Source organism: Hylobates moloch, unplaced genomic scaffold, assembly GCF_009828535.3.
Source record: "Hylobates moloch isolate HMO894 unplaced genomic scaffold, HMol_V3 SCAFFOLD_9, whole genome shotgun sequence".
Classification (NCBI taxonomy): Eukaryota; Metazoa; Chordata; class Mammalia; order Primates; family Hylobatidae; genus Hylobates; species Hylobates moloch.
The window spans coordinates 18,485,535-18,511,114 of NW_026652284.1; the positions used below are offsets into that span (position 1 = coordinate 18,485,535).

The 25,580-nt window shown below is 46.9% G+C and overlaps 2 protein-coding genes across 3 annotated transcripts in view; one reads left to right on the forward strand and one right to left on the reverse strand.

The window, feature by feature from the left end:
- Positions 1–9,946, forward strand: part of OTUD3 (OTU deubiquitinase 3) — a 30,561-nt gene extending 20,615 nt beyond the window's left edge. Inside the window, exons 5-8 of one of the 2 annotated variants that reach the window (XM_032759148.2) lie at positions 1,259–1,390; positions 1,883–1,979; positions 3,425–3,609; positions 4,564–9,946. In XM_032759148.2, the coding sequence (XP_032615039.1) occupies positions 1,259–1,390; positions 1,883–1,979; positions 3,425–3,609; positions 4,564–4,740 (591 nt within the window). In that variant the 3' untranslated portion in view covers positions 4,741–9,946. The remainder of the gene's footprint in view (positions 1–1,258; positions 1,391–1,882; positions 1,980–3,424; positions 3,610–4,563) is intronic. The other variant, XM_058444227.1, reaches the window with a different exon arrangement.
- A 6,978-nt stretch (positions 9,947–16,924) lies between these two features.
- PLA2G2E (phospholipase A2 group IIE) lies at positions 16,925–20,510 on the reverse strand. Its single transcript, XM_032760991.2, has 4 exons — positions 20,413–20,510; positions 19,532–19,670; positions 19,213–19,319; positions 16,925–17,364 (listed from the first exon to the last, which is right to left on the reverse strand). Exons 1-4 carry the CDS (start codon positions 20,450–20,452, stop codon positions 17,222–17,224), a joined length of 429 nt encoding a protein of 142 aa, XP_032616882.1. The 5' UTR covers positions 20,453–20,510; the 3' UTR covers positions 16,925–17,221.
- Positions 20,511–25,580: the final 5,070 nt, after the last annotated feature.

A 25,580-nucleotide genomic window follows, 5' to 3' on the forward strand; every position in this document is an offset into this window, starting at 1 on the left:
CTTTGTTTTTTTTTTTTTTTTTTTTTTTTGAGACAAGGTCTAGCTCTGTTGACCAGGCTGGAATGCAGTGGTGTGATCTTGGCTCACTGCAACCTCTACCTCCTGGGCTCAAGCCATCCTTCCACCTCAGCCTCTTCCACCTCAGCCATCCTTCCACCTCAGCCTCAGTCTCAGCTGGGACTACAGGTGCATGCCACCATGCCCAAATAATTCTTTGTATTTTTTGTAGAGATGGGATGTCACTTTGTTGCCCAGGCTGGTTTTGAACTCCTGAGGTCAAGTGACCCACCCCCATCAGCCTCCCAAAGTGCTGGGATTACAGGTGTGAGCCACTGCACCAGGCCCATAAATCTTTATTTGATATTATTTCCTTTGGCTAAATTTCAAAACTGTGAAACTACTGGGTCAAAGACTCCTGTAACTCTTTGTCAAATTCTTAGGGTTTAATTTTATAATAGAATGCTTTGTATTAACGTTCTGAGGAATATACTGCACATTGCTGGAGTCCACTATACTTTTACATTCAAAAAATAGAACTGTCTTTGCCCATTTACCTATCTCCCTGCATTAATGGGAAGCAGAAGAAGAAGGTGGTTAAGCATCTACAGAGGGATGATTTTAGCTTTTCTGATTTAAGGCCCAGGTTGTAAAGGTCTCATGGATCCCAAGTGAACTGTTCTTTGTGGCTTTAGGATTTGGATTGACAAGTTTCCCTGGGTGTGGTGGTATGTACCTGAGGTTAGATGAGTCATGCTTATCCGTGGCTGTCTAGCTGGGTCAGGAGCTTCAGTACCTCTAAGCGTGCTGATGATAACAAATAAGGCTTGGGAACCAGAGGGAAGTTGTATGTAGGTTTCTTCAAGACCAGCACCGTTTTTGTGCAAAAGTTCACCAGGTGCGAGTATAGAGGATCGTTTTCTGTTAAGCCCACAGCTCTGAAAATCAGCTGAGGTGACTGTGTGCTGTCAGAGGCAGCAGTCATTTGCCAGTGTTGGTATTTAGACATGGGAGTGCAAATGCCTTTCTTACTGAGCAGTTATTCTGTCTTTTGGGCCTTTCTTTTCAATTCCTCTGTTGGGACTCGAAGTACAATGAGTGGACAAAATGGAGCCTAGTCATTGCTGTTCTCTTAAGGTTGTTTCTAGAATGTTTTCCGCTATGTATATGAATTTTTCTAGTTTAGAGTGTCTTATGTTGAAGATTCTGAACATAGTTTGATTCTCAACATAGTTCCCTGATTATTATTTGTTTCCTTTAGTTTCAGATGCTTCATCAAGATGAATCAAATAAAAGAGAAAAGATCAAGACAAAGGGAATGGACTCTGAAGACGACCTAAGAGACGAAGTAGAGGATGCTGTCCAGAAAGTTTGTAATGCAACTGGATGTTCAGTTAGTATTTCTGTCTTGCAGGAATGATTTAGAAGCAAGCATTGCTGTGCCTAGCTTATGTCTTAGTTTCGTAGCACCTCTTTAGCATATCAGCACCTTGTGGGCCAAAATAGGCCCATGAGATTTCTAGTTTGATTAGCATATGTGGCTTAATGAGAGCTGTTTATTAATTTCCCTGTTGTTTGCTAGACTTCACCCAGTACTGCTCAAAGGTCTTAGGAAGTATGTGGATTTAATTTTTCCTGACTAGTGTTTACAGTAGTACAAATGCAGTTTTATAGAGGGAATTCATTTATAAATGTACATTAGATGGTTATTTCCAGGGACCAACATTATTGAAAATTGACGTTTTTCTAAAAGGAAAAGGTCCTGAAACCTTGTGTTAATTCTCACTATTACATCTTTATGTTTCTGATTATTGAAGTAGAGCTAGGCAGAAAAATATACCCAGAGTTTTGAAGTGGTTTTTTTGTTTGTTTATTTCTTGGATAGGATTTTAATTTAATAGTCCAGAACCTGGAAGCTGAAAATTATAATATTGAATCTGCAATAATTGCCATGCTTCAGATGAACCAAGGGAAGAGAAATAGTAAGTCCATGACTAATATTTATAGGTCTTCAAAATGGTTGTGTTGGTAATTTTCCAAATATTTATTTTTTAACCAAGTCACAGGTGGTAACTGTTATGTCATTCATTTAGGAGTTGTTTATTGAGCACGTTCTGTATGTAGACATTTTTTACTAGGTCCTGTCTCTGCTTCAGGGGGAGTATAGTTCAGGGGTAGAGGGTGGATGGTGGAGACAGGTAAACTGGTGCTATAGTACATAATGGGGTGGGAGTACAGGGTGCTGGGGGACGCCTCAGGGAAGAATTAGCCTGTTTAGAAATAAGATGCCCTTAGAAGACCAAAATGATAACCAAAATAAAATGGAGAGAGAAATACCTTGTTTTTCTGGTGGGAATATTTAGATTTGTATTAGCTTGTGATAATTTTGATTTTTTTTTTTTAACTTGAACCAAGTATAATTTTGTGACTCAGAGGAAAGAAAAGAGATGTAACGGCTGGGTGTAGTGGCTCACACCTGTAATCCCAGCACTTTGGGAGGCTGAGGCGGGTGGATCACGAGGTCAGGAGTTGGAGACCAGCCTGACGAGCATGGTGAAACCCCATCTGTACTAAAAATACAAAAATTAGCTGGGTGTGGTGGCGGGTGCCTGTAATCCCAGCTACTCAGGAGGCTGAGGCAGGAGAATTGCTTGAACCTGGGAGGCAGTGGTTGCAGTGAGCTAAGATCGCACCATTGCACTCCAGCCTGGGCAACAGAGCGAGACTCCATCTCAAAAAAAAAGAGAAAAGAATGTAACATCTTATTAATTTCTCAAGTCATTTATTTAAAATGATACCAATAAATACTGATTGCCAGATGTTACACGTCAGATACTGTTTCTGGCATCATAGTTCTCCATGTGATGAGGTATTTTATTATCCACTATGTGTTGGCTGTACTTTTAGAAATCTGTAAGTAACTTGGTCTTTGTGACTTTAAACAGCACCCTCCAGTGATCTGTGCTGTTCAGTATAGTGTGTACCTGCCACGTGAGCAATGAGACTGGAGAGCTACATTTTAAATGTTGTTTAATTTTAATTTAAATGTAAATGGCCACATATAGCTGGTGGCTAATACATTGGACAGCACAGCTTTAGAGCCTGTTTCTTTTCTGGGTTTTGGGTGCAAATGGAAGATTTTCCCATAAAAATTCATGTTAAAACATAATTATCTAAAAAGCACTCTGCTGGTTGGAAGCTAATCAAAAGGCTGGTCAGTGGGTTATTTTAGAATTTATCTTCCAACTTTTACCAACTTTTTCTTCCTATGTTTCCCACTGTCTTGACATTCGAATTTGTCTCAAGGAAACTTACTTCCCCTATGACCGAAGTAGGGACCCAGGTAATTTTGGAATCATTAATACAGTAATCACCCTGTGTAACTCTCTCAGGTTCTCAGTTTTAATGAAATGTCTTTCTTTGGAAGATGCAGAAGAGAATCTTGAGCCCAGTGGTCGAGTGCTGAAGCAGTGTGGCCCTTTGTGGGAGGAGGGTGGCAGTGGTGCCAGAATCTTTGGAAATGAGGGCTTAAATGAAGGCAGGACCGAAAACAATAAGGCACAGGCCAGCCCTAGTGAAGAAAACAAAGCAAATAAAAACCAGCTCGCAAAGGTATGTAAGATGGGGTTGAATGGGCAGGTGGTGGGCAGGTGTAATTCTGTGGCAGTGGTGGGAGCTTGAGATTAATTTTATTTGTATTTTCCTTCTGATGTATAAAAGTAGTGTGGAAAATCTGGGGAATGCATAAAGATACATCAAGAAGCAGAATAACCTCACTTATCCTGTTTGGTGTATGCCGTGACAATTGGAAGGAAATATACCCTGAAATTGTCCTCAGTGTACAAATGAAAAGCCTCCTTTTCCCACCTAACATTACTTTACGTGTGGGCTCTTCCCATGTTTATCCATGTTTTTTATAAATGCCATGATCTGCAATGAACACCTTTGTGTATAAATCTTTGGTTTTTGCATTATTTTCTTGGATAAAGTCCCAGAAGAGGAATGAACAGGTTAAAGGTCATGGATACATGAATCTTTTAAAGGCTTTTGGTAAATTGTCAAGTGCTTCCCAGAAAGGTACATCTCCCTCCCCGCCCTTCACCCCCACGAGTAGTATGTGACATCTTCCATTTTACTGAATTTGGAATCATTTTAAAGATTTTCACCAAGAAGTTCTGAGCTCAAAATGCCACAGTGTAAAAAGCCACAGCAGAGGCAGAGATGCAATAAGCTTCTGAGGATTTTGTCAGAATTACCTGGGGCATTAAATTATGTGGGGAAAAGTGTCCTCTGACACGTGTGTTTGTTAACAACTCTTGCTGGATGAGGGCTGGTTTCTTTTAAGAGAAGAATGGAATTGATTTTGTTTGCCAGTTCAGCAAGGAAATATAAATTTAAACGTAAATTTGAGCAGCAGTGGACAGTAAATCATCTTTGGCGTCTTAGATTGGTTTTCCCTGTTCCTGCTGAAAAGCAATCTGTGCCCTTTGCCACCATCTCCCTTCTAGCAGGTGGCAGCTTGAGTCCCCCGTGCTTCCTGCTCACCACCATGGCCTTCTGTCTCAGGTCACAAACAAACAGAGGCGAGAACAGCAGTGGCTGGAGAAGAAGAAGCGGCAGGAGGAGAGGCACCGCCACAAAGCCCTGGAGAGCAGAGGTGGCCACAGGGACAATAACAGAAGCGAAGCAGAGGCGAACACGCGGGTCACCTTGGTGAAGACCTTCGCTGCTCTCAACATCTGACTCTCTGGCCTCTTGGGAGTTGTAAGAAGTGGCTGGAAAAGGATTGTTGTGTGCCAGACTTTCCGGTGAGGCCGTCCTTTTATAAAACGCAACACAACCAACAAAGCGCACACATGAACTCACACACTGAGTTAGTTTCCTTCGAGCTGCCTCTTTTTTTGTTCGAAGTTTTATTAGTGATATGTTTTGTTTTATGAAAATGCAGTGAGGCCATTCATATTCTGTAATACAAAAGTAAAATACTGAGTTTTAGGGGCAGATAGTTAGGTCAGGAAAAACCTTTTAAGTGGTGGCTTTATTTGCCCTGAAAATCAGACTTCAGTGACCCTAGGATCTTTCCTTAACATTTGGGGTGAGTTTGCTGTAATTGTTCATGAGTAGTTTGGAATAATTGTTAGAAATTCAGAATGACAGGTTTCCTTAGTTTTTCTTTCATTCTCAAACAGATATATAGGGTAGCTTATAAATGATCTCCAACTCAGGAATATGCTTTGATTTACTTTCTTCTAATCCAAGTTACTCAGAAAATAATTGAGGAATTGTTTTCCCAAAGTTACATGAGGGTTGTGGCCTGCAGTCAGGATGGAAATTAACCGCATTTCTCTCCTTCCTGATTCTGATGTTATTTCAGATGGGATGCAGGTGCTGTTAGTTCATTTGCACTCAAGCCATATGATAAATGCAGCTGACTGTTAATTAGGCCTGGCCTTGTTGGGAAGTTGACAGTGGTGTTGGGTTTTTGGTATTCGTTTCCTGACAGTGGAGAGATGGCATGTTACTGCTTGTGATACAGTTCTGGAATTCTGATAGTGTGTAGAGCAGGGTCTGTAGTTGTAACAGGAGAGGAACTCCTGGGGTTTTGCCTAAGAGGAGTCTAAAGAATTACGTTTTTATAGGAGAAGCCTGGAAGAATAAGGTTTTTCATGTTCACATTTTAAATAACGATTTTCTTCCCTTCTGTTCTAGACTTAGATGCCTTCAGAGAGATACATGGTAACTTGACCTTATAGGTCGCTAAACTTAGTATTGTGGAAATTAAATCTTATAAAATGTCACATTTATTTCTTTTTATTTAAGCCCTGTTTGGCATTTCAAAGTTGGGAAAACTCCAGCATCTGCTGGAAGTTGTTGGACCAGCAGGGTTGGTTGACTTAGGTTGGACCAGCAGAGAAGAGAACATACTTTGGTTAAGGCCTTCGAATCACTCTTCAGTTCTGAAATAGACAGACTTGAGCAGTGGAGAGATGTCATTCCTAAAACTGAGTTAGGTGGATGTGAACTTAAGAACCATAACATATGAGGCGGCCCATCTTGGATCATCTTTGTCTTTTGGGACCTAGTACTTGGGCAAATAATTGATGCTGAGTTGAAAGGTAAATTATTAGTTATCTTCCCCACCCCTCACATTTCAGAATTAGAAAAATTCGGAGGCAAAGTGAAAACTAAAAAGTTTGGTAGGCCCTGGAGTCGTCAGATTGTCTTTATCATCCGGCCGTTTGCTTTCTTCAGTTTCACTGGTATGTTTTGATTTTGTTTTTGACTGTGGTGGCTTTTTGTAGTTGGAGCATCAGTAGTCTCTTGGAATTGCTCCTAGGTCATTGTGGTTTAGGTTTCTTCCTGGGTACAGTACATTGTAAAATTTAGCAGATTAAAAAAAGTACACAGAATTTTTTTTCTGTGCACATCGCAGAGTCCTGAGCTTGAGGCTGTGTTACTCTACTCATTCCAAACAAATGAAAGATCTCTGTTACCTTACTCTAAGGAAGTGGAATTGAGTGCGTTAAGACCTATGGTTGTCTTGGTTTTCAACTCTGGGCAGATTCCTGACTGGCTGAGTGTTTCTGAATGAAGATGTTTTCCTGTCTGTTTTGTACTGCTTGAGTGCAGAGGCCAGATCCTCTCAGAAAGATAAGACTGTATGCCAGAAATTCAGATTAGCAGTCAGCTTAAGAGAGACTTATTGTCAAAAGTAGTAGAATTGCTTTATTTACTTGGTTAATGATGGTGGCTGTGGGCCCTGTTGGGTTTTAGAAGTTTTAGAAGCTGCTAAAAAGTTATTAAAGAATATTGGGAACATTTATTTTTTTAAATTACCTAATTCTGATAATAGGCTTCAGCATTTCTGGAGTATAATAATGGTGGTTTAAAAAACTAATGAAACGGCTTTAGTACTTTTCTTTTATTACTGTTTCACAGCTTTTCAGTTACAGTTGGTCTATGTTTAGTGTGTTAATTATTAGGAATAGGGTACATGCATCCAACTTCAGTGATACCTTCTAGCTAATGGTTTCAATTTAGACTTCACTGCCTCAGTCTCACTGGGTACATAAGAAGGTTGGAATCAATATGCTTAGTTGCCTCAGTGGGCACTTGAAAATTACTTCACTGGCAGCCCGAGTGGAGGCCAGTATGTTTAGTCCTGGGATGACTGTTGTCAGCAGCTGTTACTCTAGTACAGGTACTCCTGTGAACTCTTTATTAGGAACTGAATGTGTCTTAACCTCTGTGTTACATCTTGGCTGGTAGCGATTTATGTTACATGAGATTGTCTTGGTAGCTTGTAGTGTGGTCAGGAGAAAGGGGATGGAGCAGTGGTGCATAGCTGCTTACTGCTCTTATAAACTGTATATAAAGGTTTTACGGATTTTGAAAATATTTTTTTAGAGGTCAAAATAAATACAATTTTAGTGGCAACAGCTTTGAACTAGAGAGGTAGATGTATTAAAGCAACATAGAACCATAACTTCTAGATAATGTAGTTGCCACTAGGAGATATTAGAAAGGATGTGTGTATTTAGTTTTTCAATAATAACATACACTTTCAGGAGCAAAGTATGGTTGAGAAATTGTGGCAGAAAGAATTTTAAATGTTAGTCGAAGTTGTCTGTAGTTTCTTTATTAAGCTCTGAAAACACTTCCAATGCCAATTTGATTCTGAGGGCTTGGGAAGTGGGATCTCCCTTGTGGAGCAGCTGGAGCTGGCTGGGAGGGAGCCTTTCCATGGGTAATTTATTATGCCTGCCCTGCTGCCCCCAGGGAGCTTCTTCAGTGTGAAATGATGTGATTGTCGGGGTGGGGTGGGAGGAGGGCCGCCTTCAGTCGGGGAGAGAGTTGCTCGCATATCACACAGGTAGCATCAGATGGACTTCGGCGCTGAACTGTACTCGGAGTGAGTCCCTGTAGTCAATGTGCAATTTCTCTAATTCTGAGAAACTCTGTAGACTCTGCCTGGGTTTTACTGGGTCAGCATAGAATGCTATCAGTTTACCTCTGTGAAATATTCTGTCAGTTGAAGGAAACTTGGATTCCTAGTCAGAGGTGACTAAAAATTACCCTGACCAAAAGGATCTTTGCGGGGGGAAGAGAATGGAGCGTCCTGATTTTAGTGTGTCGCGTCAGTGGCCCTCTCTGACTCCCGTTTTGGGTAGATGCGTAGCTCTTCACTTTCTTACCTCAAGGCTCTGTCTAGCCATGTTAAATCTTTAGACTCAGTCTGATGCAGTTGTTCTGTTTTGCCATTCTCATTATTCACAGCTTTGTTCATCACAGCTTTCAGAACAAGTGTTGCTAAAACTCTGGGGCCTTTGATGGTTGTTCTGAGGTGATTCAGTAATGGACTTTTTATAAGTTGTGTTTTCCTGGCTCTAAAGTAAATTTTTTTTTTTTTTTTGTGACAGAGTCTTGCTTTGTTGCCCAGGCTGGAGTGTGGTGGGGCAATCTCAGCTCACTGCACCGTCCACCTCCCGGGTTCAAGCGATTCTCCTGCCTCAGCCTCCTGAGTAGCTGGGATTACAGATGCGTGCCATCATGCTTGGCTAATTTTTGCATTTTTAGTAGAGACGGGGTTTCACCATGTTAGCCAGGCTGGTGTCAAACTCCTCACCTTGTGATCTGCCCGCCTCAGCCTCCCAAAGTGCTGGGATTACAGGCGTGAGCAACCCCGCCCGGCCAGTAAATTGTATTTTTTTAAATGCCATCATTGAATTGAAGATCTAGATGGCATAAATTACGACGTCTGCCATTGCATATTAGAAAGGGGACAGTCATTTTTGGAATGTGGAGAGAACACACACCAGTAACTAAGTGCACGGAGGATGCAGAGCTTACCGCGCACCGCTCATGGGGGCCTCCGGAAAGAGCTGTGCCTTGTGGTTGGCCTGGACGTTCTCTCCCGAGGTGAAATTCCTTTAAAACCTCAGGCTCTGACCTATGTCATTGAAGCAGCTGCTTTATAGAGTCCCTCTCCTTACTGTCCTCGTTAGGACTGTTTTGTGGTTCCATGAAAATGTTTAGCATCCTTGCAGAATTACTTGAGAAGGGGCTGGTACCAGTGTAAAGAATCTATTTCTGTAAAACTACGAACTTCTGCATAGGGAATTTATTCTAAGCAGGACATAGCCGTGATCCAGAGCTGCTGCTGCTCACTGCCAGTCCTTGCGGCCGGCGGCAATTGCCGGACAGACCCTCTGTGGCTGGCTCTCATCCTTGGCGTGTCAGCCTGCAGCAGGCTGCCAGCCGTCCATGACAATCGTGAGCTCAGCCACAGACCTCAGCTGGCGGTTTGATCCCTGGCAGGTCCCTCGAGCAGTACTGGTAAGAGGCTTCCCACATTTTCCCACTCTTACGGTTCATTTTTCATAGTAGGAAGGGCCCTTGGCCTCCCCAGTGACTCTTCCAGAGCCTCCACCAGCACTAAGCTCAGAGGAAAGAAGAAAAGGGCCAGGAGTCAGACGTCACACCCGGGGGCTCCCCTTTTCCATGTAGAAGTGTTGGCATGCGTCAGTCTCCTTTACAGAGGGGTGGATGTGTCTGTGGAGAAGGGGCCTTCTCTCTCTTTTTCTAATTGCACTATACTTGTTCTAGCTTCAGTCTGGAGATACTTGAGACCTCCATGGGGTCGTGGTCCATAGACTTAGCAAGTCTTGCCTTATCTATGGAGCTCGATGGCGGGAATTGTGACCATTGTCTGATGGCCATAGTTCCTTCCCCCAGATCGTTTCTTTCCACGGATTGTGTTCATCTGAACCATTTTATTTTTTATTTACCAAAGTACTGTACTTGGCTATTTGCAGTGTTTTCAAAACCAAATGTTTCTTTTTTTGTGTTTTTAATCTTCGATACTTGGTGCAATAGAAGCTGCAAAGATGTGCCACTTTATCTATGAAATGGAGTTTTGTATACCAATAAATTCTAGTTTAAAAACAAAGTTTTCAGTTGTTTTTATCAGTATCTGACCACCGATTGAGTGAATGCAAGGAGGCTGAGTGTGCTGGGAAATGTCCTTTTTAGAGACCCTTGTGTGGAAGCTTTGCGTGTGTGCGCGTGCTGGATTGAGTATTCTAGGTGTATAGTCCTTTGGGATCTGACTAAGCTTAGAACAGCTGATTTTTGCTTTAGTGCAGCTAAGTGCAGCGACCACACACAATGGCAGGGCCATTCTTAAGGACTATACACTTAAGGTTTCTGTGTGATATCTGAGAGCATCTCTTGATAGTTTGAAACTGTTTAAATGTGTAGCAGTTGTCTGTCAGCGGCCACTTTGGGCTCCTAGAACTCTCAGGATTGTTTGACCCCATTCCAGGAGGAGGCTCCCTGCCAAGGCACAGACAGCACCATCTGGGGCACGACTCACCTAGAAGGGTCCACAGGAAACCAGAGTGAGGGGAGTCCTTCATTGCGTCCAGCAGGGGCCCCGTCCACACATGGGCTCTGGCTCAGCAGACCTCACCATATCATGATTTTGACCTTGAGACTCCCATTTTCCCATTCTTCATTTTGTATTCAACAAGCAGCCTTCTGAATTGGCTCCCTGATGCCTTGATATCAAAAAGGACTAGATGGTTTCCTGGATGAAAGTCAAGAATATTCTAGCTCCTGCAAGAAGATTCTCCCACAATCTCTCAAGCAATCTTCTCTGTGTGATTCTTCTTCAGTCCACAACTGAGAGACCCATCATCTCTGGATAGACAAACACTGTCTGGTTCCTGAGCCTGTGAGGCCCAGATTCCAGACCCTGTTTAACCTAACTGAGATTCTTCCAGAAAACCTGCAATGGTCCAAAGTGATGTCCCAATCCAGGTGCTGCCCGCACACTGGAAAACTTCCATGGCCTCCTTAATCCCATTCCAGGGATTCAGCTGGGGTGAGGTGGCCACTGCTAGGGATTAGAGGGGCTTTCTGTTTGGGCAGCGTTGGACCAGGTGACCTGTAAGATCCTGTGTGGGAGATAGGATGAGTCTTTAAGGACAGAGAAGTGTTCTTGAGCCAGGTAGGGACAAGTGGTTGTGCCTTTGTCCCTTCTTGGTAACTGCTCACGGTCACCTTGGAGAAAGCCTGGCTGAAAACCTGGGTGTTTAGAGTTGCATCAGCGAGACACCACCCCAGGCTCCTGGTCTTTGCCTTCCTCCAATGCACAGAAACTGTGTGTGTCTTGAGATACAGTTCATAAAAAGCCCTGCTCCAATATGGTTTTGGCTGGACAGAATGGTTTTTGCTGACGGAATGGGCACTCTCAGACCATTTAGATGCAGAGATTTAGAACTTGGTTGCAAGGGCTTGAGGCCGGTCCTGTCACTTCACAGATTCTGGCTTGGCAGAAGGAAACATTTCCTACCTTCTTGGAGAAACTTGTCTGAACCTCCCTATGGTAGAAGGACTTGGGCGTCCCCAGAGGATTGTTTCTATTCAATTTATTCATCCATCCAAACATCCCAAGAATCCATCTGACATCTAGTGAACCTCTACTCTGTATGGGTCCTTATTTCTGGGCATTGAAGCAGTCATGGATCCTGCCTTCAAAAAGCCTCCAGTCCGGGAATGAAAGTGGACATGTCACTGACCCAGGAGAGAGCATATGCCATAAAGGAGGTACTGATGAGAGGGCTGTGAGTTCAGAGAATTCGGGAAGGCTTGGTGGAGGAAGTGAGATTTGGATGAGGCACGAAAGGGGAGACAGGATACAGAAATAGGGAGCGAAGGCATGTTGGACTGAATGGCCAGCGCAAGCAAAACCTAGGAGTGGGATGCTCCAGTGTTTAGAACAGAGCTCATTATGGATGTATAATTAGTTTGGAGAAAGACTGGGAACTTCTTCAAACACCTCTCATGTGCCTTTCACTACTGGAAGAGTAATGCTGTGCTTGCTGAATGGATTCTCAAGATCAGGCCTGGGTGCAGTGGCTCACATCTGTAATCCCTGCACTGTGGGAGGCTGGGGCAGGAGGCTTGCTCACACCCAGGAGTTCAAGACCAGCTTGGTCAACCTAGCGAGATCCCGTCTCTATGCATGCACACACAAAACTACTGGGGTTTGGTGCTGGGTGCCTGTCTGTAGTCCCACCTACTCAGGAGGCTGAGGCAGGAGGATCACTTGAGCTCAGGAGTTTCAGGCTGCAGTGAGCTATATCACATCACCACACTCTAGCCTGGGTGACAGAGTGAGACCCTGTCTCAAAACCCCAAAACAAAGATCTGCCTGACTGCTTTTTAGTGTCTGGAATTGGCCTGTGTGTGCATTCTAACTTGGGAATGTTACAGGTAGCGCCTGCCTGGAAAAATTCTGCACCATCTACCTCTGCCTTTGGGGGACATTAGCACAGATTCAATTGAACAGGTACCTGTTGAGCATCTACTGTGTGACAGTTGCAATTGGAGAGCAAAAATACAGAAGGTGGCCAAGCATAGATGGAGCAGCTAGCATGCCCCGGGCACTTTGGATACATCGTCTCATTTGAACTTGAAAACCACCCTGTGAGGCTGATGGTTCTGTTCAGGAATAAATAATTGGCCCAAGATCACAGCTTAGTAGCAGAGACAGGATTTGAACCCAGAGCAGTCTGCTGCCACCATGCAAGGACCCAAATAACGGGATAAGCAGTTCTAGGAAAGGTATAAACACAGCTTGGCAGTTCAGGGAGGGTGAAATCTGCTCCAATTGAAACTGCGTCATGGAAAAGGTGATATTTGGGACTGGGCAGGGTGGCTTATCCCTGTAATCCCAACAGTTTGGGAGGCTGAGGCAGGAGGATTGCTTGAGGCCAGGAGTTTTGAGACCAGCCTGGCAACATAGTAAGACCCGGTCTCTACCAAAAATAAGCCAGAATTGGTGGCACACACCTGTTGTCCCAGCTACATGGGAGGCTAAGGTGGGAGGCTTGCTTGAGCCGAGGAGGTTAAGGCTGCAGTGAACTATGATCGTGCCACTGCAGTCCAACCTGAGCAAGAGTGAGACCCTGTCTCTAAATATAAAGGAAGAGATGACATTTGGGATTCACTTTAAGCCCGTGGATTTTAGCGTGGTGATGTGCCTGTGAGCAAGGGAGGCTTTTAGGTTGAGAGAAGCTATTGCACAAGGGTATGAAGGCAGGACAGCAGAGGAGCTTAGTAAATAGATATGGCTGCATAAAAGAGGCTGGAAAAGCAGATGATACCAAGCCCGGAATACCAGGGGCTGGTGGACAATGGGGAGCCACTGACGGTTCAGGAGCAGAGGAGTGACATGATAAAAATCAGGCTCTGGGAAAATGAAGCTGGCATTAGTGGACAGGATGGAGATGTGATGAAGGATGGAGGGTTTAAGAACCATTAGTCCTGATACTCTCTTGTTAGGGGTGTCACATTACTTGCTAGTGTAGAATTATTGCTGTTTTCTGTCTGCCGGTTGACTCTGTCTGATTCGTGTGTATCTCCAGCATCCAGGAAAAGACCAGAAGCATAATTTGTATAAAACTTATTGAAGGAAAGAATTAATTAACTTTAGTAAAGTATTCAGTTCTCTGGTGGTGACATTGCAAAGAACCCCGGTGAAGCAGACGCATGTCCATGAAATCCTAATCAGACTCTTCATTGAACTTGGGAATTCCACTGTGATTTCTGGCCACTTATTGAGCAAGGTATTTACCTTTGCACTTCATGCATAGCTTTGGTTAGGTGCTAAATAGGAACAAAAGCAAAACCAATCCAAATCCTGTCATCAAAATTAGAGAGGCAAACTATGAAACATTTAGGTAAGAAGTCCCCTCCTCAGCTTTGACACAGTCTCGTTGCCTACTTTACTCATCCAATGAATTAGCGCACATAAAGCACTTAAAACAGTGCCTGGCAAATGCCAAGTGCACAGCAAGTGTTAGCTATTGTTATGACTGTCCATTCATTCATTCCTAGAACACGAGTGATTTTTCAGTGCTAGCCATTATTTGTGCATTTTCATGCATGCTAACTCAAACTTTGCCACAACCAGCCTGCTGGGGAAATGTCATACTTCCATTTGACAAATGCAGAGACTGAGGCTGTGACCATTTATCAGCACTTAGATTTTAATGTGCACACGAATCATCAGGGGGGCTTGTTAACTTACAGATTCTGATTCAGCAGGTCTGGGGTCAGGTCCAAGATTCTGCATTTTGAACAGGATCCCTGCTGCTGCTTCTGCGGCTGCCACTGCCCATGGACCACGCTGAATAGCAAAGGTCTAAGCAGAACCACCGCTGCTAAAGCGGCAGAACAAAGCGCTCTACCTGGAACCTCCGAGTTCAGATTCAGGGTTCTCCCTTCCTTTTTTCAGTCCCTTTTGCAAGTCTGCTGCTGGGTATCAAGTGATTGTTCTCTAGAAATGCACATATAAGCAAACAGGATTTAAGCAGGCCCCTTGATGCCGTCATCAAACATTTATTGGCCGGGCGCAGTGGCTCACGCTTGTAATCCCAGCACTTCGGGAGGCTGAGGCGGGCAGATCACGAGGTCAGGAGATCGAGACCATCCTGGCTGACACGGTGAAACCCCCATCTCTACTAAAAATACAAAAAATTAGCCGGGCGTGGTGGCAGGCGCCTGTAGTGCCAGCTACTGGGGAGGCTGAGGCAGGAGAATGGTATGAACCCAGGAGGCGGAGCTTGCAGTGAGCCGAGATCGCACCACTGCACTCCAGCCTGGGCGACAGAGCGAGACTCCGTATTAAAGACAAAAACAAAAAAACCCCAAAAAACAAAACATTTATTGAGCCCTGGGAAAGCAAAGGGTAAAAGCTGGTCTGTGGCCAAAAGACAGCTTGGTTTGGGTGGGTGGGTTGGGGCAGGGGTCACAGCAGGCTGCGCTGGAATCTTGCTCCTAAGTTTCAATGTTTGTTTCGTTGGACAGTTATACAACTGTAAGATCATCAGGTAGGTGTCCCGTTGGTACCTTAAATCCATCATGCCCAGGGTGTCACCTCTCTCTAATCTGCCTCTATCAGCTCCTTCTCCCTGTGTTTCCTGTTTCTGCAGTGGCCATCATCCTCAATTGGTTGTATGGCCGCCTTTGGCATTTTCTCAGTATATTTATTTATGAAAATGTGAGGGGACCAATTTCACCAGCCCAGAAGCACACTTTGCCCACCTGAGGAAGAGAAATCGAGGTTTAAGCCAAGCACAGGTTTCTCCCTAGTGGCCTGAATGAAATGGACACCAGAGGGCGCCTCAGGACCACTTTTCCTGCAAAGGAGGTTTGCGCTTTTCCCCCCTACACAGGCCGTTTTTGCTTTAAGATATGGTCTTCTGGTGATACTTGGCTGAGGATTTGAGTCCTCCCTTTCTTCTCCTCCTTCCTTTCGCTAGCACAGAGCTTCTTCACCTTTTAAAGATCACACAGCGATACATCCCTTTGATTTTCTCTTTTTTTTTTTTGAGAGCAATGGCACGATCTTGGCTCACCGCAACCTCCATCTCCCAGGTTCAGCGATTCTCCTGCCTCAGCCTCCTGAGTAGGTGAGATTACAGGCATATACCACCATGCCTGGCTAATTTTGTATTTTTAGTAAAGACTGGGTTTCTCCACGTTGGTCAGGCTGGTCTCGAACTCCCGACGTCAGGTGATCCGCCCGCCTTGGCCTCCCAAAGTGTTGGGATTACAGGTGTGAGCCACCACGACCAGCTATCCCTTTGATTTTCTTTGCTCTCCTCCCTGCCCTCAAGGTCCTGAACGCTGTGCACAGGCCCTGGGAAGGGTGAAGGGAGCGGTCATTTGTTGAGTGTCCACTGTGAGCTTTGCCCTGTGCAGTGCATTGGCGAGTGCTCTGTCATTGAGCAGGCGAATCCCAGTCCTGTAAGATTTCATCAGCATATAATAGGTAATTCTATCTTTAGAAGTAACATCTGCTGAAATAGATTGCTTCCAGAATAGGCTGCATTCCTCCTGGTGGGAATCCTTGAGTGCATTACATTCTTCATGGCTTCAGAATCAGGAGGTTGGAGTCGGCCCTCGATGCTGAACCCTTTCCTCCTCCTCTTCCTGTGTCCTCACAGCTGGAACGGCCCTGGGCACTCTGGTCTTTCCAAGATGACAACCAGCAGGCCTGGTTAACATGGCCATACCAGAACGTGGGTGGCTGATGACAACTTCATGAAGAAATGAAGGGCCAGGGAGTGCGGACACCCCCTCGGGTAGACCATCCCCTCTCTGGCCCCCAGGGGCCTGTCTATCAAAGAATGGGTGTGGATAAGACGATCTAGAGCTGCTTCTCACTCTTAACCAATCTTTGCCAGTGTTGGAGATTTGAGGCCTGATACACAGTGGGGACAATATTTTTAGGTTGGTATTTTTCATGCTTTTCACATTAAGCCATATGGCCAGAAATATTCCTTCCAGAAACTGCATTATCTTGGATAAGATTGTAGAATGTTAGAAAAAGAGAGTCACAGGGCCGGGCGCGGTGGCTCACACCTGTAATCCCAGCACTTTGGGAGGCAGAGGCGGGTGGATCATGAGATCAGTAGATCGAGACCATCCTGGCTAACACGGTGAAACCCTGTCTCTACTAAAAATACAAAAAAATCAGCCAGGCGTGCTGGTGGGCGCCTGTAGTCCCAGCTACTCGGGAGGCTGAGGCAGGAGAGTGGTGTGAACCCAGGAGGCGGAGCTTGCAGTGAGCAGAGACTGCATCACTGCACTCCAGCCTGGGTGACAGAGCGAGACTCTGTCTCAAAAAAAAAAAAAAAAAAAAAAAAGTCACAGAAACTTACTGTCATGGAAAATTAAAAGAATTTAATGCTGGAATTGCAGGCAGGGCCACCCATGTCAGACTTGTTCCCACTGATTCCAGTGCATGCTGTCAGCACAAGGTAGGTGATCAGAAAATTAATGTATGAATGAAACTCTAGTGAATTAAATTCTAGAATGATTGACAGAATTTGAGACTCAAAGAACATTACAATTATGGGAAAATATTATTCACTTATTCAGAAGAGGGAGCTGAGATCCCAGAAGCTGGTGACAGTCTTCTGGGTGCTGAAGGGTCCATGGCTCTTGGGGAAGGGTTCTTTCTACAGAGAAGGGGTAGCCTGGGAGGCTAGTGATGGTCCAGGACATATCTCTGAGCTCTCAAGCAGGGATGAGTTTGCAGGAAAGGAATTTTCCAAAGGGGGGCCTTTGGTGCCAATGTTCCCCAGGCTTGGGACTACAGCAGCCCGAGGTGGGACCTCCAGGCACAAGGAGGAGGCCAAGCATAGCCTCAGCAGGGCGGGGTGGGTCCGGTGCACAGCTTGTTGGGATAATGGGCATATTTGCAGTTGTAGGTGCCCAGGTTGCGGCGAAAGCAGAGGGCAGCCCTCTTGTCACACTCGCAGGTCAGCTGCTGGCAGGTGGTCCTGCCGGCTGGATGGGACAAAGTGAGTCAGGGACCACAGAAGCTTAGGACCCACGTGGGACAGCTCTTGGCTGCTCCTGGGTCCACGTTCTTGACCTGGACCAACTTCATGCTGATGGGAGCCCAAGCTCCCGGGTTGTTTCAGGGATGGGTGAGACAAGAGACAAGGGCTGGGCGCACTGTGGCTCAGGACACCAGGGAAGCTGGAAGCTTGCCCTCGCTGTCCGTCCCTGCTCTCCCAAGCCCACGCTGACTGCCCTTAGCTCTCTCTGGCCTTACGGACACCACGCGGTTCGCTAACTCTCACTGCCCCCAGCCAGGGGGATTTCTAGGCAACTCCTGCACTGATGTGTGATGCGTTGCTGATGGCGGATTGTGGCCATCAAGCAGAGAGGACAGCTCTGAAATGACAGCAACTCAATCTGATGGCTATGTGTGCCCCAGAGTGGCGTGGGCCCAGCTGGAAGCCACTGGGACCAAAGCTGGGGTCTGCTCAGGGCCCTCTGCCTGTCCTCATCAGAGTGGATAGAGCCCAGTTTTCTGCCCATACCCAGCCTGGGAGTCAGACTTCTACCCTGACTTGCCCTTCCTAGAGCCAGCTGGCATCAGCTCTGTAGGGGCCCAGAAGGCTCTTCCTCTCTCCACTGCCACTGCCTCTGTCACCTCTGCCTGCAGTGGCTCTGGCTCCCTTTTGTCCCCATGACTGTATCTCACAGCTCAGGCCAGGTGCCTCATTTCCCCTCTTGAAGGCGAGCCTTCGTCTCCTGTCAGGGCTCTGCCCACACCTGCTATGTCAGCAGCACCCAGGGTTGGAAGGGACTCTTAACGCCGAGCCGGTCAGCCTCTTTTGGAGGGCTCTTTCCAGGAGCTGGACTGAGCTGGGGAAGTGGGTATAAGCCTCTCCGTTTTATAGATGAGGAAACAGAGGCTTTCCAGGGATTACATCACTTGTCCAAAGTCACAGACAGGTGGAAGGTGACGCCCTGGGTAGAATCCAGAACTTGTGTCTCCACCCACCTGCCTCCTCCTCTCAGCCCTGATCCTGGCAGGTGGCTGCTCCTGCCTTGCATGGACTCCCAGCGACAGACACTCAGCACCTGGCACATTGCCCTGCTGAGTGGATGGCTGCAGAGGAAATGGAGCCAGCTCTGCCCTGCCCCCAGGACAGGATTTAGAGACCTGAGCTGAGTCTTACGCGACCTCCTGAATCCTTCCTCGCTGCGCCATCCGCCCACCAGGCCCTGCCCTTCTTTCAGGCTGCTCCTGGCTTAGTGGCAGGGAGAAAGCTTGGCTCTCTCATGTGGGGTCCCTTCACACTCTCACTTGGTTTAGGCTGCTTGCCTGGGCCTGGGACTGAAGGAAAGCTAATTGGTCCAAATGGGCACTGGACATGGCAAAGCTGAGCAAATGGGTCTAGCCTGACAGTCCCAGTGAGAAGTCAGCCTTTGGAAACAGCATCTGCTGTCCCCAGTCAAAGCCCCAGCTCGTTCTGTCCTAAGGACTTCACCTTTAGCTCCTGTTGAGGCCTTGGGAGGGTGCCTGAGTCCAGCTCCTCTGGGCCCTGGCTCAGCTTAGCCCCCTCTCCTCTTTCCAGAGGCTGGAGCTGGGAGGTGTCTGTGAGTAGGGAGATACCTGGGGCTGAGGCTGCACTGATGGGGTACGGGCTTCTCTGGCCTGGGTACCCGGTGAACATCTGGGTCTCCACTGTTACATGGTGACGGGAAACCCCATGCCTCCAGCCCAGGGTCTGGCTCTGATAAGGCCCAAGGTCACCATCAGGAGGGGCTTGCTGTCTTAACCTGCCTCCACCCACCTCACCACAGGGTGTCTGGGTCACTTCAGGGCTCTCCACCTACCGCAGAAAATGTCATGTTTGCTGACAGAGAAAAGATACTTTTCCAGTTTGGGCTCACAGCCCAGCTTCTCCAGACGCCCGTAGCAGCAGTCGTGGGCGTGGCAGCACCTGTAAGGGTCATGGTTGACCCGGAGGGACCTGTGAGCCAGGCTGGGCTGGGCCAGGGGCTGCTCGGGGGCCCTGAGCCCAAAGCAGCCCAGAGGAGAGATCAGCCTGAATTTTCCATGTGCCCCCAGGCTCCCTCTCGTCTCCTGGGATCCTCCCAGGGTCCCCCAGCTCCTCCATCCCCATGGGTGTCCCCCTGCAGGCCGCCTCCTCACCAGTCAGTCTGGTCCACCGGCCAGTGGGAGCCACCGATGCCGCAGTAACAGCCATAGTCGTTGTACTGCAGGGCAGACTTGCCTGTCATCTTCTCGATCATCACCCCAAACTGGACTAGGTTCCCGGTGACCAGAGCCACTGTGGAGACGGAGGGCTCCACCCTCTGCAGCCAATTTCCCCTGATGTCCCCTCAAATCTGATCACAGGCATCTCTCCAGTTGTTCAGTTAAGCTCACCTCCCCAAAGCAACCCACTCTCAACAACAACCATGGTAATAAGCAATAATATTGCCAACGACATCCTTTGCACCTTCATCCCCTAGTCCTCACCTCCAGTGTGTCGGCCCCTCCAATGTCCCCTCCCACGCTTCTATCTACTACGATATCACTCGTTCACCCCTTCCAGGGGCTCCCCACCAGCCCCCAGTCCTCCCCAGGTGTCGGCCCTTAGCCAGGAACTCTGTCCCCAGAAGTCTCATCAGATGGCACTGGACCTGTCTCCTGACCACCTCAGCTGACCTCCCTGACTTCCTCCCAGTGCTCCTGACTCAGCCGTGGGGCTGAATCCTGCCCACCTCGGCAGGTTGGAGCCAAACATGGAAGCTAGGGTAGGAGAAGGAGCCCAGGGTGTGCCGTCCAAGACGCGCCAGTCCCTGGCCCATGCCCTTCACCCCTCCCAGCCTGCATTCTCCTCCCCTCTGCTCCAGCCACCGCTGGCTCAGGCAAAACTGGCCTCAGGGTCACCCTGGTTGCAGGATGGGGGCAACCTCCAGTGTTTGGCATCCACCACGCCCTCGGTAGGGCCAGGCTCAGGGGCATCCATGGAGCTTGGGGTTGCCAGATGGAGCAGAAGAAGGCTGAAGTTCATAAAGATCACTTACCCAGGAGGCAAAGGAACACCAGCACGTGGGGAGGTTTCATCCCAGGTTGGGGGGAAGGGAGGTGCACAAGGAGCACAAAAGGCAGCAGAAGAAAGCAGCAGGGCCACCTCTGATCTCAGGGAGCCTCCTAATTAAATACCCAGGTCCTGTCCACTCCCTATCATTAACCCGTGAGTGCCCAGTGATGCAACGATTCTTCCAGGTCTGACACTTTGGCCGAGTCCTTGGGGAGGGGCCAGCTGGGGCCTGTGGGCTCTGCTTCCAGGCAGAGTGGGGGATGGCGGGCAATCTCGTGGCTCTTTCTACTCACACCTTTCCCATTGCCCACCCTTTCCAAAAAGTCATCCATTGACCAGGCTGTGAGGCACGGGCTGTGCCAGGTTCTTGTCATTCTTGGTATCTTTTCCTCATCTCCACTTGACCGAGACTCAGAGAGGCTGAAAAACCTCAGTTCTCACAGCCTGGAGGTGCCCAGGGCCAAGTCTGTCCTGTGTCTGAGTTTCCACCCAGGCAGAACCGGAGGCAGGAGGCCCCGGCCTGGCCTAGCTCTTCCCCTCCCTGACCCTCCTGCTCTGGTCTGTGACTGGGATCACTGACTGTGCACCTCCGTCACCGTTCAGGGCCTGGGAGTCGCTGGGTCTGTGGTCTTGGAGTCCTGTTTCCACTGCATATTAGGCGGCCATGGGCAGGTCCTTTCCCTTGCTTGGAACCTCAGTTTTCCTGCCTGTCTTATGAGAATAGAAGGTGTCCCTCTTGCCTCCCGCACAGGAGGATGGAAAACTCACACGCAACCAGGCAGCCAGCCCTCACCAAGTACTTGCTATGCACCAGGCGCTGTGCCGAGCCCCTTTCAAGCAGGACCACAGCCCCATCATGTGGGCGCTGCAGTCATCCCCATCTTACAGAGGAGGAAACTGAGGCGCATGCATAAGTGATGAGCTAGAATTTAAACCCAGGCAACATAAAGGGCTTCACCTGGGCCAACTCATCCAGCCCGAAGTGGAGGTGGTGCCTAGCACCCACGCTACTTTTAACCCTAACAGAATGTGTTAATTTCTTATAAAAGTAGGAGAAAAACGAGTACCATCCCATCTGGATTATATTTGTCTTCAAACCAACACAGTCATAACATTTAATATATGGAGGAAGAGCCCACAAAGGCCGATGTGCCCAGGGTCCCTGACAACCGGTGTACTGCAACCCTGGGCCTAACCAGCGGGCTCCAGGCCTCAGGAGCTGGTCTAGGGCCTGGAGCCAGCCTCCCTTCCAGGAGAGGAGACTAAACCCACTGAGTCTGGGTCTCACCCTACAGGCTGGAAGGAATCCCAACACAAATTCCCTGACCCCAACCAGCCAGAGGATAGAGGCCCGGGGAGGTTTTGTTTTGGAGTAAGGAGAGGAGCGCTGAGTGTTAATACTCTTGTGTTAAAAACCTTTTATCGGCCGGGCATGGTGGCTCACGCCTGTTATCATAGCACTTTAAGAGGCCAAGGCAGGTGGATCACTTGAGGTCAGGTGTTCGAGACCAGCCTGGCTAACATGGTGAAACCCCATCTCTACTGAAAATACAAAAATTAGCCAGGTGTGATGGTGTACGCCTGTAATCCCAGCTACTCAGGAGGCTGAGGCAGGAGAATTGCTTGAACCTGGGAGGAGGAGGTTGCAGTGAGCCGAGATCACGCCACTGCGCTCCAGCCTGGGCGACAGAGTGAGACTCAGTCTCAGAAAAAAATAAATAAAATAAGAGTAAAGCCCAGGAAACCCTTGTCTCCTGCCCCTCCCATTCATTTCCTGCTAATAACTCCTCCTGGGACTCTCTTCATGCTGGGCTCTTCTCACCCTGCTTCAGAGAAGACTTGTGGGGAGAAGGGGTCAGAGGTGAGTCCACCTGCCCAGGATCACCTAGCAGCTGTGAGTCATGGTTTCCTGAAAAGGGAGACCTTTGTTCACCATTTCCTTTTGATCTCCTGGCAGCCCCTGGCTCTCCTGGCCTGGGTTACGAGAGCCCAAACAGTGAATCACTGAGGAGTTACCTTCTAAACAACTGAAAATTAGCGTCGATTCCCTAGGAGGTTTGGCCCACAGCCATTCCTGTGGTGGCATAAGGGGTGTTTCCCAGGAAGGGCCAGGTTTCTGAGACGATCCTTTTTGTGACCCATTTTGAATCCTGGCCTGGCTAGGACAGGGCTCCTCCAAGTCCCTGCAGGTCTATACCTGTAGCAGAAAAGTAAAGACTGTAGGGCCAGAGCCAAGCAGAAAAAGCCAGGCAAGCTTCCAGGCGGAGGTGCTCTCAGTTGAAGTTTGAAGCTGGAGTGTTGGTAGGACTTGTTCTTGGAGGACAGTTCAGACATTTGGGGAAAGGTAATTGATTTTATGGTCTCCACCCATTGGCACAATGCGGTAGAAAGCATCAGCAAGACCAGGGCTTGAGTGATGGCTTCTGCACTTAGGGGCTGTGTGATCTTGGCCAGTCTCATCACTTCTCTGAGCCCAGCTTCATCATCCATAAAATAGAGATAACTAGACTGTCCTCTCAAGGTTGTAGACCAGAAGAAATGGAAATGAAATGTGTAAAGCTGTTGCAGGAGGCTTTGCCTGGGAGCCATAAATATTGGGTCCCTCCTTTTCTCCTTTCTGTGGCCACAGAGGAAGCAGATGCCCCAGGAGCTCAAGGCACTTACTCCCACTGGGGTATAGCATGCAGCCCAGCCAGGGCTCCCAGCACTTTGATGGGATTACTGTCCCTACTTGACAGGTTTTAACTTTCATGATGGAGGGTTGTTAGGGTGGAGGTGAGTGGAGGGAACAGGGCCCAGCCTCTCAGTGATATCTTTTTTCTTAGTATAAACTTCTCCCTTTTAGTTTAGAAGCCACCACCATCATCATCATCACCATCACCATCATTGTCATCACCATCAATATTACCATCATCATCACCATTGCCATCGCGATCACCATCCTCATCACTATCAATATCATTAATATGGTTTTTATCTGTGTCCCTACCCAAATCTCACATTGAAATGTAATCCCCAATGCTGGAGGTGGGGCCTGATGGGAGGTGATTGGATCATGGGGGCAGTTTCTGATGGTTTAGTACCATTCCCCTAGTGCTGTTTTCTAATGATTTAGTACCATTCCCCTAGAAGCTGTGAGTCATGGTCTCGTGAAAAGGGAGACCTTTGTTCACCATTTCCTTTTGACCTCCTGGCAGCCCCTGGCTCTCCTGGCCTGGGTTATGAGAGCCCAAACAATGAATCACCTTCTAAACAACTGAAAATTAGTGTCAATTTTCACCACCTGTAGAGTACCTGAAGTCTGGTGGCAACAAAGAAATGAGAAAAGACAGGTTAAGAGTTCATAAAGGTGGGAGCCAGGGGGCCAGTTGCAAAATGGAGGCTGCAAAAGGCTCAGAGCTCTAGTCTCCACACTATTTATTGAGTACAGTTACTTAGATCTAAGAAGCAGATGTTCAGGGCAAAACAGTGAAAGGGTGGCAGTGCATCATAGGCATAATTTATAGCAATAGTGGTTTAAATGAATCTACTTTGTGCTCAAACAGTATATCTTTAACTTATCAGAGTAGCTAGTGGGAGTGGGCTTAACTAGGAGCCGGCATATCTGGCCACATTCCAGTGCTTCAAAGGAGTGTCTTTCTCCTTGAACACAGTGTTTACAGATAAGAGAGCAGGTCTCGCTCTGAGCATGGGAACATGATGGCAATTAGGAGGCTTTCCTCCTCAGAGGCCTCTAGTGGCTTTCCACAACTTATTGTCCTATATTTTTATGGCCAGTTTATACAGGTACCCCACAAGCCCTTTTCCCAACATGCCCCCCTTTTTTCTTTTTTAAAACCACCATTGCTATTATGGCTTATTCGTCGTGTGTGGTTTTTTTTCAGAGGCATCTTTCGCATCTGTAGACTAAAAGCAAACAGTATAAACAGATACACATTAAAGCACAATTTGCAATAGTTGATCCTCCAATGGTCTTAAATCATTTAAGAGGGTTTACGTTTGAAAGTCTTATCAGCAGCTCCAGTGAGAGTGTTAGTCCTAGGCAGGAGAGTTAAATGAGCCTGAGATGCTTTGAAAACCTGTTCCTTAAATTTGGCTATATTTAATGTTAAATTTTTATTCTTTCCTTCCAGATGATGTCTAACTTTTCTCTAATGATTTTGAGTAGCATTATACGAATGGGGAGTTATGCAGAAATCAGAAGTATTCCAATTACATTGCATTTGCAATCGATGCTCTAAGCTCATTATATGATCTCCTATCTAAATAACAGTCTAAGATAATTTGTTTGGTTTGCCAATTGTTGGTCTATCCAGGTCTGAGAATTCTACAATTTTGAGGAATTCTTTTGTCAATTATTTACATATTTTACAATTTGAACAGAGGAGTGTAAAGCAATTCTAGCAGCCACAGCAGTAGCTGTGACTGCAATAAGGCCTATAATGACTGCTCTAAGGGTAAAAATAATTTTTTTTGTTCTGGTAAACACAACTTTTAACATTTCTGTGATGATATGAATGGAAGGAGAGGCTTCCTAAGGTCTATTGAGGGAAACCGGTATCCAAACTCCTTCTCTAGCCTTCACCAGCAACACAGATGTTTTTACATCAAATGTGGAATCAATACAGGTAAAAAGGCGACAGTTTTGACAAGTAATAGTTTGAGAATTAGGTCGAATATCAATATTTCCGACCATCAACATAAAAGGAGGCTTGACACAACTTTGAATGGGCACCATTCGGTTGGAAGAAAACTGATACACAAATTGAAGTCTCTCACTTTTTTTTAAGATAATATTTTTCTTCCTAAACCTGAATATGAGATTGGGCCATTAACTTCCATAATTTGGGATATTCAGGGCCCATTATTGGATTAATCGTTTTAGGATGTGGGCCGGCTGCACCAAAATTGGTCCAAGTTATGGGAAACTGGGCACATTTTTTAGTGGAAATAGTGTCATCTTTTTGATTGTATAGTTTCTGTTTTAGTCCTGTCTTGCATCTATTATTCTCATTGGAACAATTAACTGCAAAGGTCCCCTTAGGGGACCAATCAATGACAATTCCATAGAAATTATTTTGTAGTACCACAGCGTGATCAGAGATGCAATTTTTCCAAATCAATATTTCTAAATTCTTTGACCATTGTTGA

Bases quoted from the DNA above. Each gene is read 5' to 3' on its own strand.
- PLA2G2E (XM_032760991.2), bottom strand. From the start codon at position 20,452: ATGAAACCTCCCCACGTGCTGGTGTTCCTTTGCCTCCTGG. The intron at 19,671-20,412 runs GTAAGTGATCTT...CCGTCTCCACAG, and splicing joins GGTGTTCCTTTGCCTCCTGG to TGGCTCTGGTCACCGGGAAC. The intron at 17,365-19,212 runs GTAGGTGGAGAG...TGTCCCATCCAG, and splicing joins CAAACATGACATTTTCTGCG to CCGGCAGGACCACCTGCCAG.